At 38.8% G+C, this 24,845-nt stretch overlaps 1 protein-coding gene across 2 annotated transcripts; it reads left to right on the forward strand.

The window, feature by feature from the left end:
• The first annotated feature begins 10,321 nt into the window (after positions 1-10,321).
• LOC137286474 (cysteine and histidine-rich domain-containing protein 1-like) lies at positions 10,322-24,467 on the forward strand. Of its 2 annotated transcripts, none has more exons than XM_067818364.1 (9): positions 10,322-10,510; positions 11,407-11,513; positions 14,199-14,276; positions 14,860-15,031; positions 15,709-15,767; positions 16,195-16,265; positions 18,006-18,108; positions 19,346-19,537; positions 21,452-24,467. In XM_067818364.1, the coding sequence occupies exons 1-9, from the start codon at positions 10,444-10,446 to the stop codon at positions 21,587-21,589; spliced, it is 987 nt and encodes a 328-aa protein (XP_067674465.1). In that variant the 5' UTR covers positions 10,322-10,443; the 3' UTR covers positions 21,590-24,467. The 2 variants fall into 2 exon arrangements, with proteins under 2 accessions (XP_067674465.1, XP_067674464.1); XM_067818363.1 differs by having other exon boundaries at positions 10,403-10,510; positions 18,006-18,112; positions 19,350-19,537.
• Positions 24,468-24,845: the final 378 nt, after the last annotated feature.

The raw sequence follows: 24,845 nt of genomic DNA on the forward strand, positions 1-24,845 counted from the left end.
GTGTCCGTCGTCAAGTTTTCTTACACACACTGGCCTGTGATATGTGCCTCTATGTCAATGTATCATTACCCAACAGCTTTGACAGAAACCCTTATTCGCACACAACACGTATAGGAAATTCTCATGAAGTTCGTTCGGTCCCTGATTACTGATAACATACCGCAGCGTTTTCTCTCTGTGTTATGGAGAAGAGAGCTTCACGTCAATAGAGTGGGCCTAGTCGCCGAGCACCCGGGAACGTGAGACGGTGGTTCTGTATACCCTGGGGTACACGGTATTATTGATACCGGACTTGCTTCATATCCAACACTTCTGTTTTGTTTAAGACGCTGAACAGGCTTATTCTCTTCCTGAGATGATTTTTGTGCGTGGTTTTTACTGAAATCTTGCATTTACCCTTGTCAACGTACAGAATTCTAACGTTTCAAATAGAGTCGGTGCTCTTCAGATCCGACATATGAAGGTGGTTTACACACTTTCCGAGGCACGCTTGTTGAATTGTTTACGATCCTAGAAGATCCAAATACTCAGTGCCTTCCTTGTGTTCCAGCCTATTCGAGTTATCCTAAACCTTCGAGATATGTATATGCTACCGTTGTTGTACGATGAGATTTCTTCTTCTCTAACATGTCTTGTGTTCTATTTTCGTCTCACATCTTAGTTCCTGTCCAGATACATTTCACCACTACAGGTCTTCCTGAAAGTTCCACCAGTCTCGATTTTCATTCCATTTCATATAGTCATTTTAGTCTGAAAATAGGCTGAGTGATACCTATGTCTCGATAAATGACCATCTGCTGACCACTCCTTTCCTGAACACTGTCCAGATCACTGACCGTAACATAGCCTTGCTCTTGTTGTCTGAGACATCCACATCCTATAGCATGGTGACCACCATCCCGCTGCTGTCTTCATCTACCCCAAAGCAACATATCACAAGATCGGCTTTTTGTTGATGGCATCTCCTAGGAGAGATACGCGCGCCTCCCCTCACATAAAACAGATTTGCGCAATTTATATCCCGATAAATTACCTCTATCGATAAATCAAATCAAATTTATAGTGTGTGACTTGTGAATGAATACACGATTTATCAACACAGATTCTGCGCATATGGGTTATTGACAGCTATTGACAATTGTCAATTTCATCAGGTGTGATATCCACAACCGAACTCGAATACTCCGCCACATTCCATTTCCGGTCCATGGTAATCGATATCCAGATTACTGGATGAAGAATAACGTTTCACCACCACCTACAATGATGATGTACAAATACAGGTGTCTATATTCAAGCTCTAGTAGATCATCCCTGTCTCGTCACAAGCGCTTCAAGTATGGCTGTCTTGCTCACAGCCTTAACTGATTATTGCTTGCGTTGCCATCAACGTGTCAATGAGCTTCCTATAGTCATAATGGATATTTCCAGTCTATAGGCGGGATTTGGATCAGCGCGATATGAAATAATCTCTGGTTTATTCACCGGTACCGACATAATGTAGACTCAATGTAAGTATAGGGTAGGACGGCTCGGGAGCTGCTTTACCTATCGTTCACTGTACTTCATGTGATAGCGACAAATTGGTTCAATGATCCGTGACGAAATCTGTCGTCACGATTCAACCACACGCTCTCAACGAAAGAGGGTTTGTGGTTTGGTTCTTCGAAGTCTGTTCCAAACACCGGCAGCCATGACTTGATTTAAACATGTTCCGTGCTTTAATATCGAATACATATTTTCATTTTCAACTATACTGTCGGACAAGAGGACTGGATACATTTGGAAAATGTAACTGACCAAGACGTTTATAACGGTATTTACGATACACTGAAAACGGTCGCCCAAACACTGCACACTTACTAACAAAATACTACACGAAATAAACTGAGACGTTCAAAAGTGAGTGAGTCTAGAATTATCAATATTCCAGCAATAACACGATGGGAGACACCAGAAATGGGCTTCACATAATGCATCCATGTGGAGAATAGAACCCGGATCTTCTGCGAAAGCTTTAACCACTAGGCTACACCACTGTCCCATGTACAAAAGGTTGTACTTCGGAGCCATTTAGAGATTTGACATGAAAATACAACAAAAAACGTAAGTATTTGCAATGACAATCTCAAAGAAAACTCTTTTGAAAATATTTTCGTTGGGTTTCTACCGGAAAATAAACACCAGGCCTGGACACTTTTGTACGTCAGTCTATATCACATTCGAAAAAAACATGTTTAAAGAATTTCAGCGATCATCAAACATCGGCGTACAGGTACATTTGTATGAATGTGTATGCATTTGTATATATTTGAACGAATTTGTATGCTTTATATACCACCAGAATTGCTTTTATTTGCTAGTCATGGAGCTATTCGCGTTGTACATATACTGATATACGCTTCACAAAAGGAGGCATTTCAGATTTTGACACATTAAGTATGTGCCCAATGCGATCGTTCTGTGTCATATTCTACAGCTGTCAATACGCCAAATTTGAGTCTTGCGGGAATTAAAGGTATTAGAATTTGCCAGTCTGAAACGTTTTATTGTACACACATATCTTTAGATTCTCAATGGAATTCTAGCTATACCTAAGGTTAAAGATTAAACGGTATTAGTCGATGCGATCAAAGATTATCTGCCAGTCTCATTATATTAACATGGATATGTACATGTAATATATGATTACAGTAATAGAAAGGTAAACGAGATACATATATATATGATTATATTGTGAACGCGCTTGTTTGAAGGGTTAAACAGGATCCGTGCAGGTCCGGGGTAGAATAGGCCTTCAGCAACCCATGCTTGCCATAAAAGACGACTATGCTTGTCGTAAGAGGAACGGGATCGGGTGGTCAGGCTTGCTGACTTGGTTGACACATGTCATCGGTTCCCAATTGCGCAGATCGATGCTCATGTTGTTGATCACTGGATTGTCTGGTCCACACTCGATTATTTACAGACCGCCGCCAAAACTAAACTCACTCACTCATTGAAGGGTTATGTCAATATTTGGTCCACCTTTGTGGACGTGAGTTAAACATGATCTTTGATAGGTCAAGCGGTTGATTTGCGTTCGTTATGATGGATCAGTTAAATCAATTAATGAATGAATATGTAAAATTATGTTTTGCAGGGTTCGCGAGAACCAGTACATGTAGATAAAGATTTGATGGTAGATCATACGATCATATCTCGGTTCTTAATTACAAAAGATCAGTGGGAGAATTAAGCGATATACGAATAATAATGTTTTTAGGAAACTCCCATGCTCTGAACGTCATCATACACTGAGAGGTGTTTTAGAGCGCTTCTTACTGTTTTCAGTTCTTATAACTGAGGCATTAAGTGTATGTCGCCATGGCAGAATTGGCATTATTGATGTCGACCACAAAATTACCTTTTTCACACTCCACTACACTTATTGACACTAGTGTTACGAGTACTACCACTACTACTGCTATTACTGGCAGCACAGCTACTACTGGTACTACAGCTACTACTGACACTACAGATACTACTGGTACTACAGCTTCTACTGGCACTACAGTTACTACTGGTACTACAGCTACTACTGACACTACAGCTACTACTGGTACTACAGCTACTACTGGTACTACCACTACTACTGGCAGAACAGTTACTACTGATACTACAGCTACTACTGGCACTACAGCTACTACTGACACTACAGCTACTACTGGCACTACAGCTACTACTGGCACTACAGCTACTACTGGCACTACAGCTACTACTGACACTACAGCTACTACTGGCACTACAGCTACTACTGGCACTACAGCTACTACTGACACTACAGCTACTACTGGCACTACAGCTACTACTGGCACTACAGCTACTACTGGCACTACAGCTACTACTGGTACTACAGCTACTAGTACTACTACAACTTCTCATGCTTCTGCAACTAATAATACTGCATTCACAACCTACTACTACTGCTGCTACTACTACTACTACTACTACTGCTGCTACTGCTACTACTACTACAACATATATTTTCCTTATATAGCTTATATAGTGCATATAAGCACTCCTCCATCACCTCCTCCTACTACTACACGATATATTCCTGTAAGCACGACTACTGCTACTGATACTATTGCCAATAATACTCTAACCATTACTACTACTATCCCCTCTACTTACATTACAACTACTGCAAATACTACTGCTGCTACTACTACTACTACTACTGCTGCTGCTGCTGCTGCTGCTAATATTACCGTTAATATTACTCATACGGTTACTACCACCACTACTACTACTACTACTTCTACTACTACTACTACTACTACTACTACTACTACTACTGCAACAGCAGCCATTACGACGTATTGTCCAAGCAACATGTGACCACGGCACCGTTTGATCGCGACAGAATTGCTTCCATCGGGAGCCGCCTAAGAAACATAAACAGGTGCACGTTACCTCAGGAAAACCGGAAATGACCCGGCTGTAAATGACCCCAGACCGGATGTGGACTAATCTCGCACAGAATGCTGCCTAATCTCGCAACAAAGGCCAGCGTGAATTCCAATCTGCAGTGACCGCCATTAACAGATGACGCTCTCTCCTATCGAACTGAATCAATACCATATCGATCAGCTATCGGCAGTGTGAAACCACGCGGCAAACACGTTGCAGTTGTTTATAGAGAGACAGGCCTCGTGACGTCAGTAATTGGTGAGGGATATATTTCACCATGGCGGAGAGTGTTAAGCTCTCTTTGAGCTCCAGCAGGATCTCACTTGCGAAAATTCGTTGATTACTTATGTCAGTACTTAGTAAACACAAATTTTCCCCATTTACATAACCAAAATCCGGTTTCCAAATGCGTAGGTCGATACTCATGGTGTTGATCACTGGATTGTCTGACCCAGACACGATTACCTACAACCTGTAACCATAATATTGCTGAGTGCGGCGTAAAACTAAACTCACTCACTCAATAACTCCAAATTTATATATCTGACCAGTATCGTAAGTATTGTGACTAGTATGTGGTTCGGGGTGTTTAGTCATCGTACTTCAGTCTAAGAGTATATGAGTTTGGTTAACATCGTTTTCCATTTCTTAAAAAGACTAGGCACCCAGTACCTCGTGGTTGTCGCCTTGCCCTATGTTGTTGATCTCAACACAACAAGGGGGTTGGGGAGTAAGGAATGTGGGAAGTACCTGTATAGCGATTACAAACCATTGTTTCTCCAGAGTGGCACTGTTCCAACTTGACTTCGCAGGGGCCCTGTGTTTCCGAATACAGAAAATAAAAGCACTAATAATTGTAATTAGTTTTCTTGTCGAAATTCCATCTAAGAACGCCTGTTGCAACCAAAGAATATACTTACATCTTATGCATACCACGCTTATGACCATTGTCCATCTAACTGACAGCACAGTTTACCGAAAGCGACCAATACCAGCCCATGATCATTAGAAATATCTGGCAAATGAAGAGTCTATTGTACACTTCCTGCTATTACGTTAGCACCCATCCTACTGGCAAACAAGGGTAGGTTAGATGCACAGCAATGTGCAAACCATTTGGTTTGTGAAAGGGGAGGAAGATGTAGGTTAGTGCATGTGCAGTGCATGACGATAAAACTGATTCCGAACATAGCTGCACCGCTGGCACGGTTTGCTCATAAGACTCTTGCGTGGTCGATGTAGCAGTTCGGTAATATTCGGACTTCACTACAGTCGGACCCCTTCGCTCAAATGACAGGCACCAGTTGGCGGTACTCATACATACAAATACTGTTCAGTTGTCAGGTTGGTGCTCAACTTATCCTTGTTTGCCATTAATCATACGCAAAGGCAAGTCCTTGTGCCACTGTCATGTGAAAATGAGTGAAAGCTTTGTACGATCTAATCTTTTCTATCTTCAAAATACCTGTGCAAATGCATCCACGTGAAAGGCAATAAAATAGATTCATATGAAAATCAATACACCCCGGTTATTGCCCTATCGCCAACCATCTTCCATTAAGCAGGTGAATTAACGGACTATAAAGTCAGGTTTTCTCGCATTCGTAATCACCACTGCAAGCGCTACGATCGAACCACAAAATTCCATCCACAGTTTTAGAGTGGACTTTTTCAGTCAGTAACACACAAGTTTCTTTCAGACAGGCGCGTGTCGAACAGAGGTTCCACACAGTAAGAGGAGATAGAATACGTTGCTATGAATTCTTTGTACGGCATTTTAGACGCTGGAAGATAAAATATTGACAAATGTTAAGGCTAAGAACTATTTTCATTTCTTGGGTGCAACGTTTCGTTACAGATTGTATTACTGTCGTCTAACAGAAAGAATGTACATGATAACGTCGCACTTATGAAATATAAGAAGTAATAATGAATGATCTATAAACTTCATCATACTTGTACATTGCACTGATATTCACCCTTACAGAAGAAGTTAGATGACGAGAGTAACGATAAATATGCTAGTTGGCGCATTACCTACTCACTAGAGTTCTAGAATGATTCATGTTTCAATAACTGACGGCAATTTGTATAACGGTATATGTGAGCATATTCCGAAACAACGTATCCCATTCTTACTGAAACATTTGTAGCTGAAACAAAACATTTGTATGTACCCACATTTTGTCGTCGTGTATCTAATCAAATTAATAAACCGTGCAGGAAATGCTTTGTTTGGAAAATATTGCAATTTCAATAACACAATAATATGACGTCCATGTTTGAACAGAATTCTGTCACCACATGAAAATTTTTATTTACAAGAATGTGAAGTACATTCACAAGATTTAATCGCCACATATCAGAGGATATATTGAGAATAACAGTGGAATATGTTCTATAACACTGAGTTATGAAAAGGCTCAAAGTCAACAAATGGGTTGACAAAAACCATGCGATAAGAATGGTGTGGCGGGCAAGCTGTCTAAGGCGCCAGACTCATGCCATGCCATTGAGCTTGAGATGCCGGGATGGACCTAAACCTCATCCTCGATATCTCCAGGAAATGCGTTGCGATAAATCTTCACCATGCCCGGCCCTGGATGCAACTACGGCGATTTTATTGCTTCCCTTCGCTGGCTTTTTATCCAAACGGGTATCCCCGCTGAGAAGTTGTGTGTACCAATCACAACTCACTTGCGCTTCTTAAATTATCTAAACGATTAAACTTGGCAACGCAAATCATGCAGAGGTACACTAAAGAGGTAGAAGTTTTTGCATATCTTTTGTTTTAAAGTTTCGGACCTTTCAGTTTGTCAAAATCTAAGGCGCACTGCGAACAAACCCTCGTAGCTGCGACGCGATCTCTGTTGTCTACTGTGAGAATGCCGAGCCAGCTATATATATATATACACATATATACATGTAAGCACCTAGTTGCGGGTACAGAGACGTTCCAATACTGCAACATGTACTTTAGTTCCTGTGATGTAGAATATTCAATACATTGGGACAGTCACTAATATTGCAGTTTCAGATGAACATGTTTATAAGCCTCGATTTAATTCAACCTTGTAAGTAAAAATGATAATATTAATGAAAATGATTTATTCATTTTATGAAATGTACAGGGACACATATTTAAAGGATTTTTATTGTTCATTGAATTTGTTTGTGTCCTTTGATAGACAAAGCAATTGTGAATATTGATTGGCCAGGTGCGCGTTTGTCAGAAACTTCTTAGGGTTCATTTATCAATGTTTTCAATAATAAGATCAATTCAAATTCGATTAAAACAGATTGTGATGACAGGATATCAAACTCAAACTCAAACACAATTTCTACGAAAATGTTTTTAAAATGTATAAATCTTGTCGTGTCTAAATTTGGACAAACCTTACATCAATATTATGAGAGTTCCATACAAGCAAACGATCTTTTGAATCTTTCATTGCATACTTATGAAGAATAATAGTTACGTATAATCATAAACCAAAAATATTTATATCATTAATAAATATTCAGGTGCTGTGAAACGGTAAACTGATGCCAAACATATGCGTGTGTTGGTCACAATAAGATATACAGTAAAACCGTCTAATTGTTAATATATTCATGACACTATTTAAATGGTTAAACCATTCATTTTAGGTTTTGTTAAAAGAGTGTTGAATTCTGCCAGCCGTGACCTTTCATACAATCACTGGAAATTAGGGGAGGCATATATTAATCAAACAGACAGACAGACAGACAGACAGACTGTCTGTATATTAATCATCAAACCAATGTCGTCTTTTTCCGACGTCACAAAATGCACAAAATATGCCATGAAAAATAAAACATATAGCTAAAATATTATATCATTTTCGGTAATTCCATCACATTTGAAGATGTGGCTGCTACTCCGTTCATAATGATGTAAAATTAGTCAAAATATATCTACACAAACAGGAGAATAATGGAATCTAAGAGCTGATGTATTTTTCGCATAAGGCCATCCAAATCGATATTACCTGCTCTGTCATATATATAGTACATTGACTTCTATTCTCATTAATTGTCAAATTACCAAAAGGTATCCTCTCACATTGGGGACCTTTGTATTGGAATAGTTTGGTTCACCGTGAAAAAACATAAGAAAAATATTTGTCCATATCCAGAACAAATTCTCTTGATGTGATCTGAGTTATTTGACAGAATGTTAAGTATAGCAGAGTTATGCCCCCTTATCCTAATACGTGCAAGACTTCTCTGTTGACGTTTGGCATTTATTGCGGGTCATTTTTAATGTTGAGCGTATTACATTATGCATTAACACACGAATCCATTTTATGTACACTTTTGTCGTTCAGATCAAAATAAGCATGCAGGTTTAACGAATGTGTACTAAGGATGAAAAAATAAAAAAACCCAAAAAATTTCCAAAACTCAAAACATAACCTTGCTTGCCCATGAGGGGTATTTATTGAATGAAATTATGTTTATAAGTATCATGACTCAAACTTCAACCCAATTTGACTTAATTCCGAAAATTTAGTGCGATTTTAAAACATATCTTGTCCATGGGAGAAAAAAGATTTGGCCCATGGACGAGAATATGTTCTTTCACTAAAATTACATCTTTTTCCTTGTTCTGGGGGTTGCAAATGAACGACAGTATATTTATAAGTATCGTGACACAAAATTCAACTCATTTTGAATTAATTCCGCTAATTTAGAGCGATATTAACAAGTACAAGAATTGTGTACTTGAATTTTAAATTCCAAGGTGACAATGCCAGACCACATCGGGCCCAAATTGTCACAGCTTATCTCTGACGAGAGGACATACAGACATTGGACTGGAACCACACCTGTACCCAGTTGACCGTCTAAGAGACATTCTCGGTCCAAGGGTGTACGCCAGGGACCCCGCACCCATCAACCTGGCCCAGTTTGGTGCAGCTCTTCCGGAGGAATGGCAGGCAATACCGCGAGCAACCATCCGCAAATTAATAAACAATTTGCCATCAATGTGTCGTAAATGTGTTGCCCAGCATGGTGAACACACCAGATATTGAACTTCATGCCGAAATTTGATTTAGTGGACATTCATAGCAATTTCACATTCACTGTCATTTCATCAGTTCCCTTATTTTTATCGGTAGTATAGATATATTGAGCAGTATCTAGCACTAACTCCAAGGGAAGACAAAACCAACAGGCAGTAATAAATACTATTAACATAGAGTGAGCTTAGTGTTGTTCCGCATTCAGCAATATTCCGTTGGATAGTTGTCTATTTCGTAAGATCAGAGTGTATTACGACTGGGAAGGACTCTGGATGAGAGTAGATCATTAGAGCGTAGGTGCTAAGTGTTTACATCCGCCACGGCATCAGACATGCATCGGAGGGGGTAGGTGTCATCGTCGATATGTTCATTTCGGTGGTATTTTTTTTGTTTGTTTGTTGTTTTACATTTCGGTAAGCACAAACTAACCTTAACATAATAATGTTTAAGGAAATGCAGAAATGCAGACCCTGGGGATAGGATGATGGGAGCACAAGTAAGTTTGAAATAAGTCATCCGTAATTAGTGAAAATATTTCATGTTGAAAAGCTAACTTAGAGTATTAGTAACAGTTAGTCAGAATGTTTCATTTGCACAACTGAACACATCAAGAATACCGCATTTCATAAAAAAAATCTGAATGTTGAATTTCTAGAGTAAAGTAATGTAACTAATCATGAAATCGTTTCACTGAGTGCACTCACGCTAAGACCATAACTACAAACAAACACTGTAAGTAAAACACAACTGTACTTTGTATAACTAACAACTGCACTGTTTGACCCACTGGGTGGCTTGTTGGTTTATCTCCCTTTGACTCGCCAACAGATGGCAGTGGTTTGTTGTCGTTTGAGACCGGCGGAACTGATTTCCACGTGAGGATAGCCTTCTAGAAGATTCGACAATTAGTCTGTCTCTGTACACGGAACCATTTGTTATGGCCGAAGTACAGTGCTACAACAAAGGATGTGGTCAGAAGTTTGACCCACAAAATAATCCCGATGGTAAGGATTGTCTTTGGACTCGCGTAATTGGCTGGTAGTGAGATCGAGTGGCATGTGCATGTAAAGTCGTGATTTTCTCTGTCAAACGTTTTGGGCAAAGTTTGTTTTGTTTTAACTGTTATCATTGTTACTTTCTTCGAGTTATGAAGCTCAAGCAGTTCTATGTCGTTTCAGCTGATATTTCCTTGAGTGAGTGCCCATTGAACTAGATCGTCAATTCAAGCTGTGTAGTTTAGCAAACTTAGTTTCACTATAAGAATATTACTACGTAGCCGTTGTCATTTCCCAACCACTCTAATGTAATTTTGACATGTTCGGCAGGTAGGTTTACTCGTGAACTTTCCCTTTCTTTAAATTACCAGTTATGAACTGTGTCCAACAAACATTTGCAAAGGGAGTCCCTTGAGAATCCTAGTTAATGAATGTTGTCCTATTGCTGCGGTTGTTGATCAAGACTACGATCAGGTGTATCACTGATGATGGGGACAAGTAAATGATAATGATACAGCATTTTGGTGACGGATATCTCTCCATAATGACCACATCAATGTAAACATTAATGCTAAAGTGGTTAATGCCAACACAGGTACTACAGATGTATCAACAGATGCAAACACTCGTCAAAATCAGAATGCAGGGTACATTTCTGTATTTTGATTTTGTTCAGGGTATGTTTCTGTTTACAGAAACTTATTTGGATAGGACCTGTGTCAAGAATGACCCCTTCAGCTTTAGTAGCAATATTTGGTTTACTGATATGGATGTTCATAACTTATGTCAGTTGTGAAACCACTTTTAAACAGATTCAGTAAAACCAAAAACTTGCAACACTTTACTCATCATAACGGGTGTTAGAAATAAATCTATTAGCTCATGAAGACCCCTGTTTCTTCCAGATGCATGTACATTTCACCCCGGACAGCCTGTGTTCCATGATGCTCTCAAAGGCTGGTCTTGCTGTGATAAGAGGAGCACGGATTTCACCATGTTCCTCAACTACCCGGTATGTTACCATGGTTACCAGGGCTGCTCTATCATATATACATGATATATACCTGAACTCATGGTTTTACCTTGACTTACAATAATGAGGGTCCCAAGGGGCTTTTTGAAATGTAAACAAATTCTATTTGCCTGGTCAGCTAAACTAATACAACAAAGTCAGTTGTAGTTTTGTTATTTATTATGGTCTGTATCAGTAGGGGCTAGGGGTCCAGAGGACCAATCTTACTTACTACAAGGGTGCCAACTGTCATGGAAGGGTCCTTTTAAGTAATCCAGCAGTTTTGTTTACTGTAAGATGTAATCATGGGCAGATCTACAAGGGGTTCACAAGGTTCAAACCCCACTCTTTTGAAAATCACTTATGACCACATTGAAGATTTTCTTTGTGTTGGCAGAGCCACGGGTGTGTCAGAGGGTTCGAACCCCCTGAGCCCCCACTTCAAAGTTCCTGTATCCACCCATGATCATTAGATTTATAACAGGGATTCCGACTGCACTTGTTCGTTGTTGAGATCTGAGTTCATTTAATATTATTGTGTGTCCCTTGTGATTCATTAGGTATTTTTACAACATCCACTGTATGCATTTGTGCATACAGGATACACATTTCTGCATAGCGTAAAACCATGGTTAGGAGTTTTGCTTGTGTGATCAATAATCTTATGTTCTGAACAAAGATGTAGGCCTCATGTCAGTTTGTGTCACAGAGGCAAATACACACACTGAGGTAGATAACAGTGGGTAAAAGAATTCTTGAATTCGAGAATGCAGGTGATATACGGTGTTATTCATCCTCATGATTTTAGATGCTTGATAACAGGAAGTCAGTAATCCTGTTATACATATAAGACTGTATCTGAAAGACAATTTGTTCTGAAGATGAATGTTAACAGTCTGAAATTTTCATTCAGTTGTACTAAAAATTGAACATGCAGGAAGAAGGTAAACGCAGCACGTTCTGATGCTACACAAAGTGTGTATTATGTTGAGTAATATGTTACCAGTTTATTCAACATATTACACACTTTGTGTCGCATTATGATACAACAGAATTTGAGCTATTTTGAAAATATCCTATTACCTTAAATACCTGACAGGCTGACCTACGGAACCAAAAGTACATTGAACACCCTGTAAGATTTATGACCTATGATGGCTCTGAGTCCCCTTCGATAGAGTGATCTTAGTACTAAAGGGACGTTGACTCCTATACCTTAGCATATGCTTAAGATACCATAGCTTTAAGATAGCTTTGTGGAAGGGGTTCCTAGACTTTCCACGTTATCCTGGGGTACTCCTTTGTTGTGACATAAACAATATTTTCCATACAGTGCCATGCTACAAACAAAGTTGGGAAAATGACATGTTTAAGACACATAATTAGCCTATGCCAATGACATGTTTCCTTCCTTCTTTCTCCTTTGTCCTCAAATTTCTGTTTACTACAAAATCAAGAAACTCTTACCATGGTTACCTCTACAGGAATACATATTCTCACCTTAAACATGTTAGGTTTGGCCTGTTCAGTATATGCCTGTTTTTCAGGCAAGCATGAGAAACATGGTAAAGCCTTTCAAGCAGCCCGCAACAATCTGTATTTATACCGAAACTAAGTATGACAATACATCAGTTGTCTGAAATTTCCATGGACAACCCATACTGAAACTTTGTACAGATTTTGAAGTGTGGTATATTCTTACATGTGTACACGATTTCTTTTGTGATTGATTTGGTTTCTAAGAATTCATTGTTCTAAAACGGTAATGTATAATGTTGACAATAATCATGATAAACTCAATATTTTGGCTCTGTATATATTTTCTTGAGACTTTCGCTCCTTCAAAGTTCAACACAATAATTCTCGCGGAAGAAATCCTGTTGTGTGTAAATACCTACTAAATAGTTCTTGAGGAAACTCTCCAACTGACATAGTTTGTTTTTACACTCTCCCTGATATGCATGTATTATCTGAAGTTGGAATAGACACGTAGGTAATTATTCAACAACATCTTTACTTCTCTGAATGTCATTTAGATGTTGGTGTGATAACAAGGGGGATAATGCTACGGATATACACCAGTGTTTGTGGTAGACTGTGTATGAGTACATGCAGAAATAAAAGAGTAAATATGTAGTCCAAATCTTTTACACGTGAAATTTTCATTACATAATGATGGCAATTTTCCACGAATCCGCGGATTTGAATAAAAATCAATCAATCCTGGTACCTGTTGGGGTTTTCATCTGAATTCACTTTCACACTTTGCCGTCCCTGATTACAACCATGAGTCATTTCAAAATGTATTGGTTCTTTATATGCTGCTGTTTTAAGCTACTTTTTCAAATAAGTAAGATCAGAATCCATGCATCCAAACACGCACACAAAATATGTTTTACATTTATTTATTATTATTTTTTTTGCATGAAAAATGCAGGCTTCTGCGATAACACAAACACTGTGCATGTTTACTGCAAAATATGTGATGCTTTGGTGTAGATGCAAAAAACAGTTATGAAGCTCGTGTTAGCATCTGCACTGAAATGTCACATATGGTGAATATCCATATAGTTGTATATTTAAAGAAATTATACCCTTTTTCAACACACCAATATCTGTGCTACACACAGAAGTAGCCTTGTTCTTGCCACTGATTGTTCGTATGTTCCGTTTGCTCTCCTTCAGGGTTGTACCAAGGGAGCTCACAGTAATGTGAAACCAGTGGAGCCCCAGAAACCAAAGACTGAAAACCCTGGGGAGGTGGTGAGTACACATCCTGTTGGTTGCCATGGATACACATTTCAGACATTGGGTGGTTCATCTTTGTTTCTTCTGATCGGTAATAACTAGTAAATTAATATCTTGAAAATGACGGTCAATGGCAGTTATTTTTCACTGACAGCAGGATTTAGCAATAGGGTTATTTTTACTTGATTGTTTAAATTGTGTTTTAAAAAATACCAATGTAAATAAGAACTTGAAGAAATTCCAATTTTGAAGAATTGTTTGAAACATTTTTAATTTGGAATCCCTTGATAAATTCCTGTATTGACCTAAATTATTATTAATATGTGTAGCAGGGCGTGGAGTCATTCTACAGATGACATCCTTACCTTGTCAGCTCGCTGACAATGTTAACCTGTTTGGACAAAGCATCTAACTTTGGATTGGAAGGTCCATGGATCAAATCCCAACATAGGGCTTGGAAATTTTATAGCTGCTACATGTGGTTGGATTGATAACTTAGCATTAAAGTAGTAAGTGTGGTTTTGAATGGTCCAGAGGGTTAGCATGCTCACTTGAGATGTACTATCATGTGTTGAAGTGTAGTTGTTCTGTGAGTCAGGTGGTTGTTCAGGCCCCCAAACAGCGAGATCCCATTAAGCCACGCAACGCCAATGATCGACCGTCGGTTGATGAACCCATGACAAAACTTAAGCTGACAGTGGGAGCGACATTGAAGTCAGCGCTGGAGAAGCTGACATTGCAGGCGAACGATGACAAGGATAGTGCAGTTGGTACGTGGAAATGTTGAGTTGGATAAACATTCATTTGGGAAGATAAATGTTGGTTATGACACTTTAAATATAGCTGAAGTTCCATTTTATCTAACCAGTGAAGGACCAGGGTAGAATAGGCCTTCAGCAACACATGCTTGCCATAAACGGCGTGCCTCAAGAGGCAACTAACGGGATTGGGTGGTCAGGCTCGCTGACTTGGTTGACATGTCATCGGTTCCCATTTGCGGAGATCGATGCTCATGCTGTTGATCACTGGATTATCTGGTCCCGACTAGATTACTTACAGTCTGCCACCATATAGCTGAAGTATTGCTGAGTGTGGAGTAAAACTAAACTCACTGACTCCATTTTATCTACGTAATCCTGATGTGAGGGAAGAACAGATTCCTGTTCTACAAACCAATCGTAGCGCTACAACCATTGTAAGTCTATGTTTAAGTATGGGAGTTACGATCATCTTAGCACTACATTTGCTTTGTGAAACACTACTCACCATATCCTGTACTTACACCTGACTGGATTAACTACTTTGGTTTTACTTATTGTATTGACCCTAAGATGTAATGCTTACTCATCAAGCCAAAGACATGGGTTCCTTTCCTTTTTCGGATACAGTGCGTGAAGCCTGTTTCTGGTGTCTTTACCTGTTGTTCATTATTCCTGTGTTGTTTCAGAGACAACTGGTAACACAATAAAGATTGGAACAAGCTGCACAAACAATTCATGTAAATGTGTAAGTTGTTTTTGTCTTCAGATTGTTTTGAATTTTTTGCCTCGTATAAGTATAAGTGTGATGATTTTGTCTCATGTTAGTTGTTCCTCTGTTCTAAGAAAGACATATTAGAATTCCTGACACCATTATCCTCTTTACCCAAGGACACTGTCTGTGCGAATCTCAATTCTCCACATAGGTACTATGTGAGAAGCCCATTTCTGGTGCCCCCTGCCATGATATTGCTGGAATGTTGCTAACAGTGGCATACAACTAAACCCACTCACTCACCATGTGAATCAGTTGTTTTCATGTTGCAAAGATTATATACAAGTTTTATGTACAATCGTACAGGATTTTACAGGGTGCTTCATTCACTTCTGGTCAGTGGGTTCTTCAAGGGGCCTATTGTAAGTTCTGTATAGTCTAGTATAATCCTGTGTTGCAGACTTATCAGGGCGAGGCCAGCGACACTGAGACCTGCACATACCACCCTGGTGTGCCTATCTTCCATGAAGGGTACGTCATTATGCACTAACAGCTCTGTCACAAAAATGAACCTATTGTAAACAAGCAAAGCTGGGTGTAAACTCAGTAAATGTCAAAGGATAGAATTCTGCTATCCAATATTTCATGACTTTGTGTTTATGCAGTGAATTGTAAGATGTTAAGTATCATTCATCACTGTTCTCAGTCGGTTTTCTACAAGTGCATGCAGAAGTGAAATTATCAATATGTAGTACAAATCTTTTGCACATGAAATGTTCACTGCAATCCTGAATCATTTCAAATTTTTCTTTTTTTCGGTCTGTTGCTGTTTTTAGGTACTTTTTAAAAATTAAGTAGATCAGAATCTGCATGTGCAAATATTGTTTTTTGTGTGAAACATGCAGGTTTTTTGTGTGACTGGACATTTGGTTCCAGATAGGTCACTGTTCAGTTCTATGTGCACCTCTCCATAATAACATGAAAACTTGTTAAAAAAACATCATGACTGTGAACAGTCACAAATGTCAGAAAAATGCAACCTGACATGTTGTTCATCCCCTTCATACAATTCTTATCAGTCCAATATTTTAGTGTTTCATTATTTTTCTTAAAGGAAGTTAATGGATTAGTATTGATAAATACAAATAAGTGGAAATATGTAGATGTTTGAACATTTTGAATCTCACGCCTATAAACATAATAATAATCCTCATGTGGCATCTATATAAACAGGTCGTACCTTCACTCTCGGGGTTAAATGATAAATGTATGAAAATATATTGTAGCCATTGCTAAGATGGTGCCATAGTTCATAATGTCCCATTTCCTTTAAAGTGGAAAGTTTTGCTACTGCCTAACATTACTATAATCAAGCAGATCCAGGATTTCGTAGAATAGGGAAGCACATAAATCCTGACCCCCACACCCACCCGCTTGCAGTCTAAGTAAACTTAGTCTCGGTGTATTTCGTTACACTCCACCACTGAGTCTAACAAAACCTAGTAGAAGGTCGCGTCAGGTAACCTTTGAGCGACCAATGACCGTCCAATCAAACGCAAGATGGTTAAATAGATTTAACCAATCAGACAATGGCTACTATTTAGGGATCGGAGGGACTTTCAAAATATTCAGGTCACTGACACAGATTTCTCCACACAAAAAATCCGCATATAACACAGTTATCTGACCTGCAGTATATACGCTTTGGGGTTTCTGTTGACATGGTTACCATTAGCTAATATTTCCGCAAGTTAACATCCTTGAATATTGCCAAAAACACTACTTTCAGTGACTGTTTACTCACCGTTGTCATGGCAGTATGTACGCCATGTGCATCACCCGGAAGCAAGCGTATTCTAAATAGCATTCGGAAACCTTCGGGTACGAATCTTTTTCGAGATAAAATGTTCAAAAGGTATGAGCGAATGTCCACTTTCACAATTTGGTAAGCTGTTTTCTGATTGGTCAATCTCAAAGGTTACCTGACGCGACCTCCCATAAGGTTTTGTTAGACTCAGTAGTGGAATGTAACGAAAAGTACTGAGGATAAGTTTACTTAGACTGACCCGCTTGATCCGTCCCTATGAATCCATTGTGGGAAAATCTCCCTAAATCTTTACATTTTTTATCTGGTCCCTATATTAAGTTATCCTTACACTGTCCGTTAAGGAAAGTTAGCCAAAGTAACTGACAATGTTGAACCTGACTTTAAAGTAGTAAATCATCTGCCCACCATGTTCAGGTATTGGTATGTAATTTTGCTTGTCTCAGAATGAAGTTCTGGTCATGTTGCTTGAGGAAAACATCAGACTTCGACAGTTTCCTGAATCAGGTGGGGTGTGAGATGGGGACACACAGGTGGATCAAGCCACAGGTAGGTTGTTTTATAACTCACACCCCACCCCTTCCATGGGGATTTGGGGCTAAAACTTGAGTGTCTGTTATGTATTTCTGAAGTTAGGATGAAATTAAGGAATTTCATTTTCATAACTCACAGAAGTTGAGACCTTCAGCATTTCAGAGTCACTTAGAATGATGTCTAGGTGTCATTAATGCATAATAGGTGGGGTAGCCAAATGCCAAATACCCAGATTTGATTGGCCACATGGGTACAGTATTTGAATCCAGTTTCTGTTGCCCCCTGCTGTGATGTTGCTAAAAGCGGCGTAGAATTATACTTATGTACAAAGTATCTACTATGTTTCACCCAAGAGACAGAAGCAATGACTGATGAATGGAGAGCCCTCTGATGCAGGTTTAATGAATCATGGTATTTAGGATTATCTGTTAAAGTCATTGTAGTCAAAACCCCTCAACAACCTTAAATCCAAATGTCTTCCAAACACAAATCCACTCAACATTTTCTACCTGTTTATGCAGGTGATACCAGTATGTAAGTTGTATGTGCCTGTGATGATATGTCCATGCTACAGGCACATGTGGTGCTGCTGTCTGACATCGCTGACGATGTGCTGCATGGGGCCATCTGAGGCTGCTGGAAAATATTGCTGAAACCATTGTAAAATTCAACCAGCTCAAAATTTCCAATTAACCTCAAGAGTAGATTGACAATATTTTATCATGTTTTTGTTGAGTAATGTGTTTAAATATTTGATGACTTTTTTTAAAAATAAACTTCATTTGGAATATTTGTGTTACCTGGTAAATGTTTGAAGATGTTTGAAAATGATCTGGTCTGATAGTGTTTGATTGTCTAATGTTGGTACACGCTGATAATGTTTGACAGGCAGACGATGCTGGACCAGCTGATAATGTTTGACACTGTCCAGTGATGTTTGACTCATTTGACAATGTCCGATAATGTTTGACAGTCAGTGATGGTTGACAAATTTGACAATGTCTGATGATGTTTGACACTGCACAGTGATGTGAACCTATTTGATTTTGTCTGTTGATGTTTAAGTTAGAGATGTTTGAATCATTTGACAAAGTCTGATGATATCTGACACTGTCCAGTGATGTTTAGCTGATTTGACAATGTTTGATAATGTTTGATACTCTCCAGTGACGTTTCCTGGGCTGATGAAGTTTGACACTGTCTACTGATGTTTTACTCATTTGAGAATGTCTGATAATGTTTGATGTTGCAGACAGAAGGAGGGGAAAAGAAGGCTTGCAGGTTTGACTGGCATCAAACAGGGCCCATTGTCTGTCTGTCTGTGTTTGCCAAGGTTGCCAATCCTGACTTTTCTCACATAGAGGCAAACAAAGTTTTCCTCCGAGTTCACATTGTGTTTGATGGCGGGAAGAGTATATTCGAAAAGGAATTTGTTCTCAGAGATGTAAGTAGAACTATGCGTACACTCTGTGTTATATGTGATGAGTGCAAGTGGTCCAGTACATTGAAGTCTTTAAGGCTGTATAATTGTTGGTTTACATCCTCATGAGTAGTATTTTCAAATTATTGAATTTTTAATGTATTTTTGTATGTTTCCTGAAGGTTATGAGCATCTGGAACCTGCATCACTTCAGATTTGTCTCCAACATTGCACTGTCAGACACATTCTCTTCCAACAGAGCCAACAGAGAGTCATATGTTCCCACATAACCTCTGTTCTAATACAACCCTTTCATGATGAATGTGTTCAGGATTAGTGATTAGGTGCAATCAGATTTAGTTGTGCAAGCAGCGATGTTTTAAAAGCGATCATTCGGAAAGCTTTGGTAATTTCCGTATCCTTCAGGAAAACTAGAACCTCTTTAGGTTCTTTATGAAGAAATATCCACATGAAACAGTGATCGGTATAGCCGTATTTGAGCCATTTTGATGTAACATGTTTTCTGATTGGATAGAAAGAAGAGGTAATTCGGGTTTTACGGATTTTACGAGAACGGGAAATATGGCTGTATTAGAACAGAGGGAAGATCTGGGTTAGAACTGATCTTCAGTAACCCGTGCTTGTCATGAGAGGTGACTATGGGGGTATTGTTGTCTGGCTCGCTGACTTTGTTGTCATTGTCTCCCAGTTATGTAAATTGATGTTCATGTTGTTGATCAATGGAATCTCTGGTCCAGACTTAATTATTTACAAACCATTGCCATATAGCGAGAATATTGCTGGATGAAAAATAACAAACCAACTAATATAGGCAGGTCCATGTGTGTGCGTCTGCACCCCTTTTTAGTCATGTAAGTTTATTAAATGACAACTGAAACTTGAAAAATGAACTGTGCACCCTTCTTTCTCAAAAAGCTGTCCTGTCCCCTGAACCAACCAGTTTGTGTGTGTATTTGTACCCAGCATGTCCTGGCTGACTATTGGTGTGCATACTTCTATGATATATCTGTGATCTTGAAGAAAAGGCATTGTGCCAGTTAGTGTAACAGTCAGTCACTCTCCTGTCCTGGTTTTGGGCGTTCAGCATTAGAATGTGTCCATAACAACCCATAGTTGTCATCATTCTCTTCCAACAGAAGTTACTTGTTACATCTTCCTACAGACCTCTGTTCTAATGCGACCCTTTCATGGTGCGAGTTTTCAGGATTCGTGACTGGTTGCATCCAGATTTAGTTGAGCACAATCAGCGGCATGTGATCATTCATAATGACTTTGGTTATTCATGTATTCTTCTGGACAACTTGAACCAGTTCCAAAGCATGACGTGCAAATGTTTCACCTATCATTATTCAGTCATGTAATGTCCAGATCATTGGTGTGTCCATAGCCCTCCTTGACATGGACAAGCTAGCCATTAGATGCCTAGATTTCACTTGTTCCCAGATGTTTGTGTCCCCACATTTGCTTGTATTAGTCAAGTTAGATCTAAGTCAATGTAACATGTGTTCTGATTGGATAGAAAGAAGGGAGGTAATTCATGTTGCGGGTTATTTTTGGCCACTAGGGGATTTTAAGAGAACTCCGAAATATAGACGCAGTAGAACAGAGGTTTGTAGGAAGATATGACAAGTAAACTCTGTTGGAAGACAATGAGTTTGCCATAAGAGACTCCAATATTTACAGGTTGCTGTGATATAACGAGAATATTGCCAATTGAATATGTTATACAAATGTCATAGTGAAGTGTCATACAAATGTTATAGTGAAGTGTCATACAAATGTTATAGAGAAGTGTCATACAAATGTTATAGTGAAGTGTTATATAAATGTTATGGAGAAGTGTCATACAAATGTTATAGTGAAGTGTTATACAAATGTTTCATCAACAAACATACAAACTCCCTGCTCTTCTCACAGGTGATAGACCCTGCCAGGAGCTCAGTGAAGATGCTTGGCACTAAGGTGGAAATCAATCTGAGGAAAGCTGAGAACTTCAGCTGGCCATCACTGGAGATGCCCAAGACTGACAAATCAGCAGAAGATGAGTCTAAGTGACACATATAGATCTGGGAACATTTCAAACAAGACGCTTTCAGGACTACAGACCAATGACTACTTACCTCCACAATTGCAATCCTGACTCAGTTTGATCTGACCAACTCTTGCAGTGTCCATGATAGCTGGCCAAAATATTCTCCAAAAAGGAAGTATCAAAGTACTACATTTCCAGTAGGTGATTATGATGTTGGTCTGTAAAATTTTGTGAGGAATAATTAAGATTACCATACTGAGAAATACTGGAGTATGTCAGTACAGATTAAATACAGTGTTAATTCCTGGATAGGAAATATCTTAAACCCTAGCCTGGGTGTAAGACGTGCTGGAAGATTAGGCCTAACGTACATATGAGGATGTGTGATTGTTCGGCAGTTGGACACCAGAGACATCTGTTAGACATCTATATGCCTGACCTTGAGATGGGCTTATTGCAATTTCAGAGGGTATTTCATCTTGTCATGTTGGTTTTGTGGGTGCTGTCTAGGACAGTATCAGTGTGACAGCAGACTTGCATCACATTGGATATGATTGTCTCCCCTTGGTGCCAAATATGTTGACAGGAGCAATATATATCATATGATCAAAATGGATGCTGGTCCACGTTTAGCTGTGAATTACTCTGAGTGTTATTAGTGTATGATATACAGTTGTAAGTTGAGGAAATTTTGAAGACAAAATGTTTTTTTTTCATTCATGATCATGAGTTTTTTGTCTGCGTTATTACTCAAAAGATTATATAGAAGCTCAATGATTGTATTCACATCGGTGGAATGTTATTGCGACCCCTGCACCCCTTGTCAGTATCCAGCTATGCTGAAGGATTAACAAATAACTAGAAATAAAGAAAGTGCTCTTCATACTCTTGTATATACCTGTAAATACAGTGGAAGCTGTCAAAACCGACATCAGTCCAGCCTGGCAAGTTGTCGACACCGACATAAAATCTCAGTCCTGTCCTTGGCATGTACATTTATCACCAGCTCTGCAATCAGGCATGTTGTCTAAACTGGATTATTTCTTAAGTCCCGATGAGACAGCTTCCACTGTATTACCTTTGCTCTTGTGTGCTGGGGAATGCAAGCATTTCTGACGCTCATTTCATAAAATCAGTATGACATATACTCCCGTAACAATCTCTGTTTGCTCATATCCATAATTAATATCCACACATGCTCATGTTTATGAAATTCACGCTCTTGTGCTATCATGTTAAGTTATAACATACATTATAACATAATTCTGAGAAATGCTGTTGGCCAGTTGTCAGACAGTAACATTTCATAAATATGTTATATTTTACCTTATCTTGACTTAAACTAATCACTTTAATGTGTGAGTCAGATAAAAATGTTAAAAAATGGTATTTGAAGTGAAATATTTTTGTATCAATCTATTGTTTAAGGGAACTTTCAGGTCATTTCTCAAGTTAGGTTTCTCAACCATTTTCCTTCACAATAGAACAAATCATACTGTCTTTGTCATTTATGTATTTCATTTTCTTGATTCATGTTCGTTTCTCAAAGGATGAAGTGCAATTAATTTCAGTTCTTCAGGAGTGTGTTGTGTATAGTTTCAAGGCTAAAATATCAGTTTTCTCATATGAATACTTAATCCCTGGGACCCGTAAAGGTCCCGGAGTAGAATAGGCCTTCAGCAACCCATGCTTGCCATTAAAGGTGACTAGCTTGTCGTAAGAGGCGACTATAGGGATCGGGTGGTCAGACTTGCTGACTTGGTTGACACATGTCATTGGTTCCCAATTGCACAGATCGATACTCATGTTGTTAATCACTGGATTGTCTGGTCCAGACTCGATTATTTATAAACTGCTGCCATATAGCTGGAATATTGCTGAGTGCGGCGTAAAACTAAACTGGCTCACTCACTCACTTAATCCATGGAGATCTGTTACTGATTCTGTCTTGTAGGGGATAACATCTTCTTCCTTTAAATACGTCAATAACTTAACATTTGTAAATAGTAATGCCTGTTCATGTCAAGGGTAAACTGGAAGTCAAGCTGGCATGCTAGCTTGAGTCTGAGTGGTTAAGTTGAATGTTAATATATCATTATAAATCACAGATGATAAACTGGACAGGAAAAGAGTCATAGAACTGTGTCATATTTAGATTATTGTATCACTTTTGTTTATTTTTTTTTATGCCACGTATCACCTTACAGATGACCAGACCTAAAATAATATTCCAACAAAAAATGTATGTATTTGAAAGGTAGATCTGTTATTTTTTGTTACTTTGCTGTTGTTCTTTTCATGTCCCCAACACCCCAGTAAAATGTAACTTCAGGGCTTTGAAAATCCTGTCGCTCGGTGCCCAGGACAAGACCGTTTTCATTTCAGACAATGAAATAATGATGTCTTACTTGTCCATGGGCTACTAGAAGATTTCCTCTTATGGTTTCAAACTGCAAACAAACTTGAATTTCTTTTCATATCTGCTCTATATGTAGCCATTAAATTTCACAATGATAATAAAGTAGAGATATCTTTCTTTGCTTTTCATCACTTCTCCATCAAAATACCAACTTTGAGGACCCCTTATTGTCTGTCATGTTTTAATGACAACCATTCCCTTGTTACATTTGAAACTCGCATGAATGTGGACTGTTAGCTATTTCCCCAGATGTTTATTTATTTTATTATTGTATGTATGCCATAAGACTCTGTGTTGAGTCAGCTAAGGCCTGTATATTATTACGCTGTTGGAGAAGAACTTGAATTTATCACGGAAAATCATAGTTCTCAAGACATCATTATTTATGTTTGACATGAGCAATGTGGATGACATTCTGTCTGAAAATTAGCACTTCTTGTGTGTTGGTGCAGACTTGTGTAAATAAATCAGATAAGGATGGCTGTTTTTGTCTGTTCTTGATGTTCAGTTGAATTTTGATTTGCTGGTTTGTTAAGTAACACCACACTCAGCAATATTACGGCTTTATGGCTCAGTCTGTATATAATCAAGAATGGGCCAGACCATCCAGTGATAACCAGCATTAGCACATTTGGGCTTCGATGACATGTCAACCATGTCAGCAATGCTGACCTCTCGATTCCTGAGTTGCCTATTATTTACCATAGACACAGGGTGCTGAATTCCAGTTTTAACCTGGATCTTCACAAGTCGTTGAAAGTGGAGGTGATAATATCATCAAGGGTGGAATTAAATGAATGTAAGGGGTATTATGAAAAGAAAATGGCACTTGCTAAGTGGTGCCAAAATTTGTTTCAATA

Source organism: Haliotis asinina, chromosome 6 (genome assembly GCF_037392515.1).
Source record: "Haliotis asinina isolate JCU_RB_2024 chromosome 6, JCU_Hal_asi_v2, whole genome shotgun sequence".
In the NCBI taxonomy this organism is placed as follows: domain Eukaryota; kingdom Metazoa; phylum Mollusca; class Gastropoda; order Lepetellida; family Haliotidae; genus Haliotis; species Haliotis asinina.

Bases quoted from the DNA above. Each gene is read 5' to 3' on its own strand.
- LOC137286474 (XM_067818364.1), top strand. From the start codon at position 10,444: ATGGCCGAAGTACAGTGCTACAACAAAGGATGTGGTCAGAAGTTTGAC. The intron at 15,032-15,708 runs GTACGTGGAAAT...GTGTTGTTTCAG, and splicing joins TGACAAGGATAGTGCAGTTG to AGACAACTGGTAACACAATA. The intron at 15,768-16,194 runs GTAAGTTGTTTT...CCTGTGTTGCAG, and splicing joins CAAACAATTCATGTAAATGT to ACTTATCAGGGCGAGGCCAG.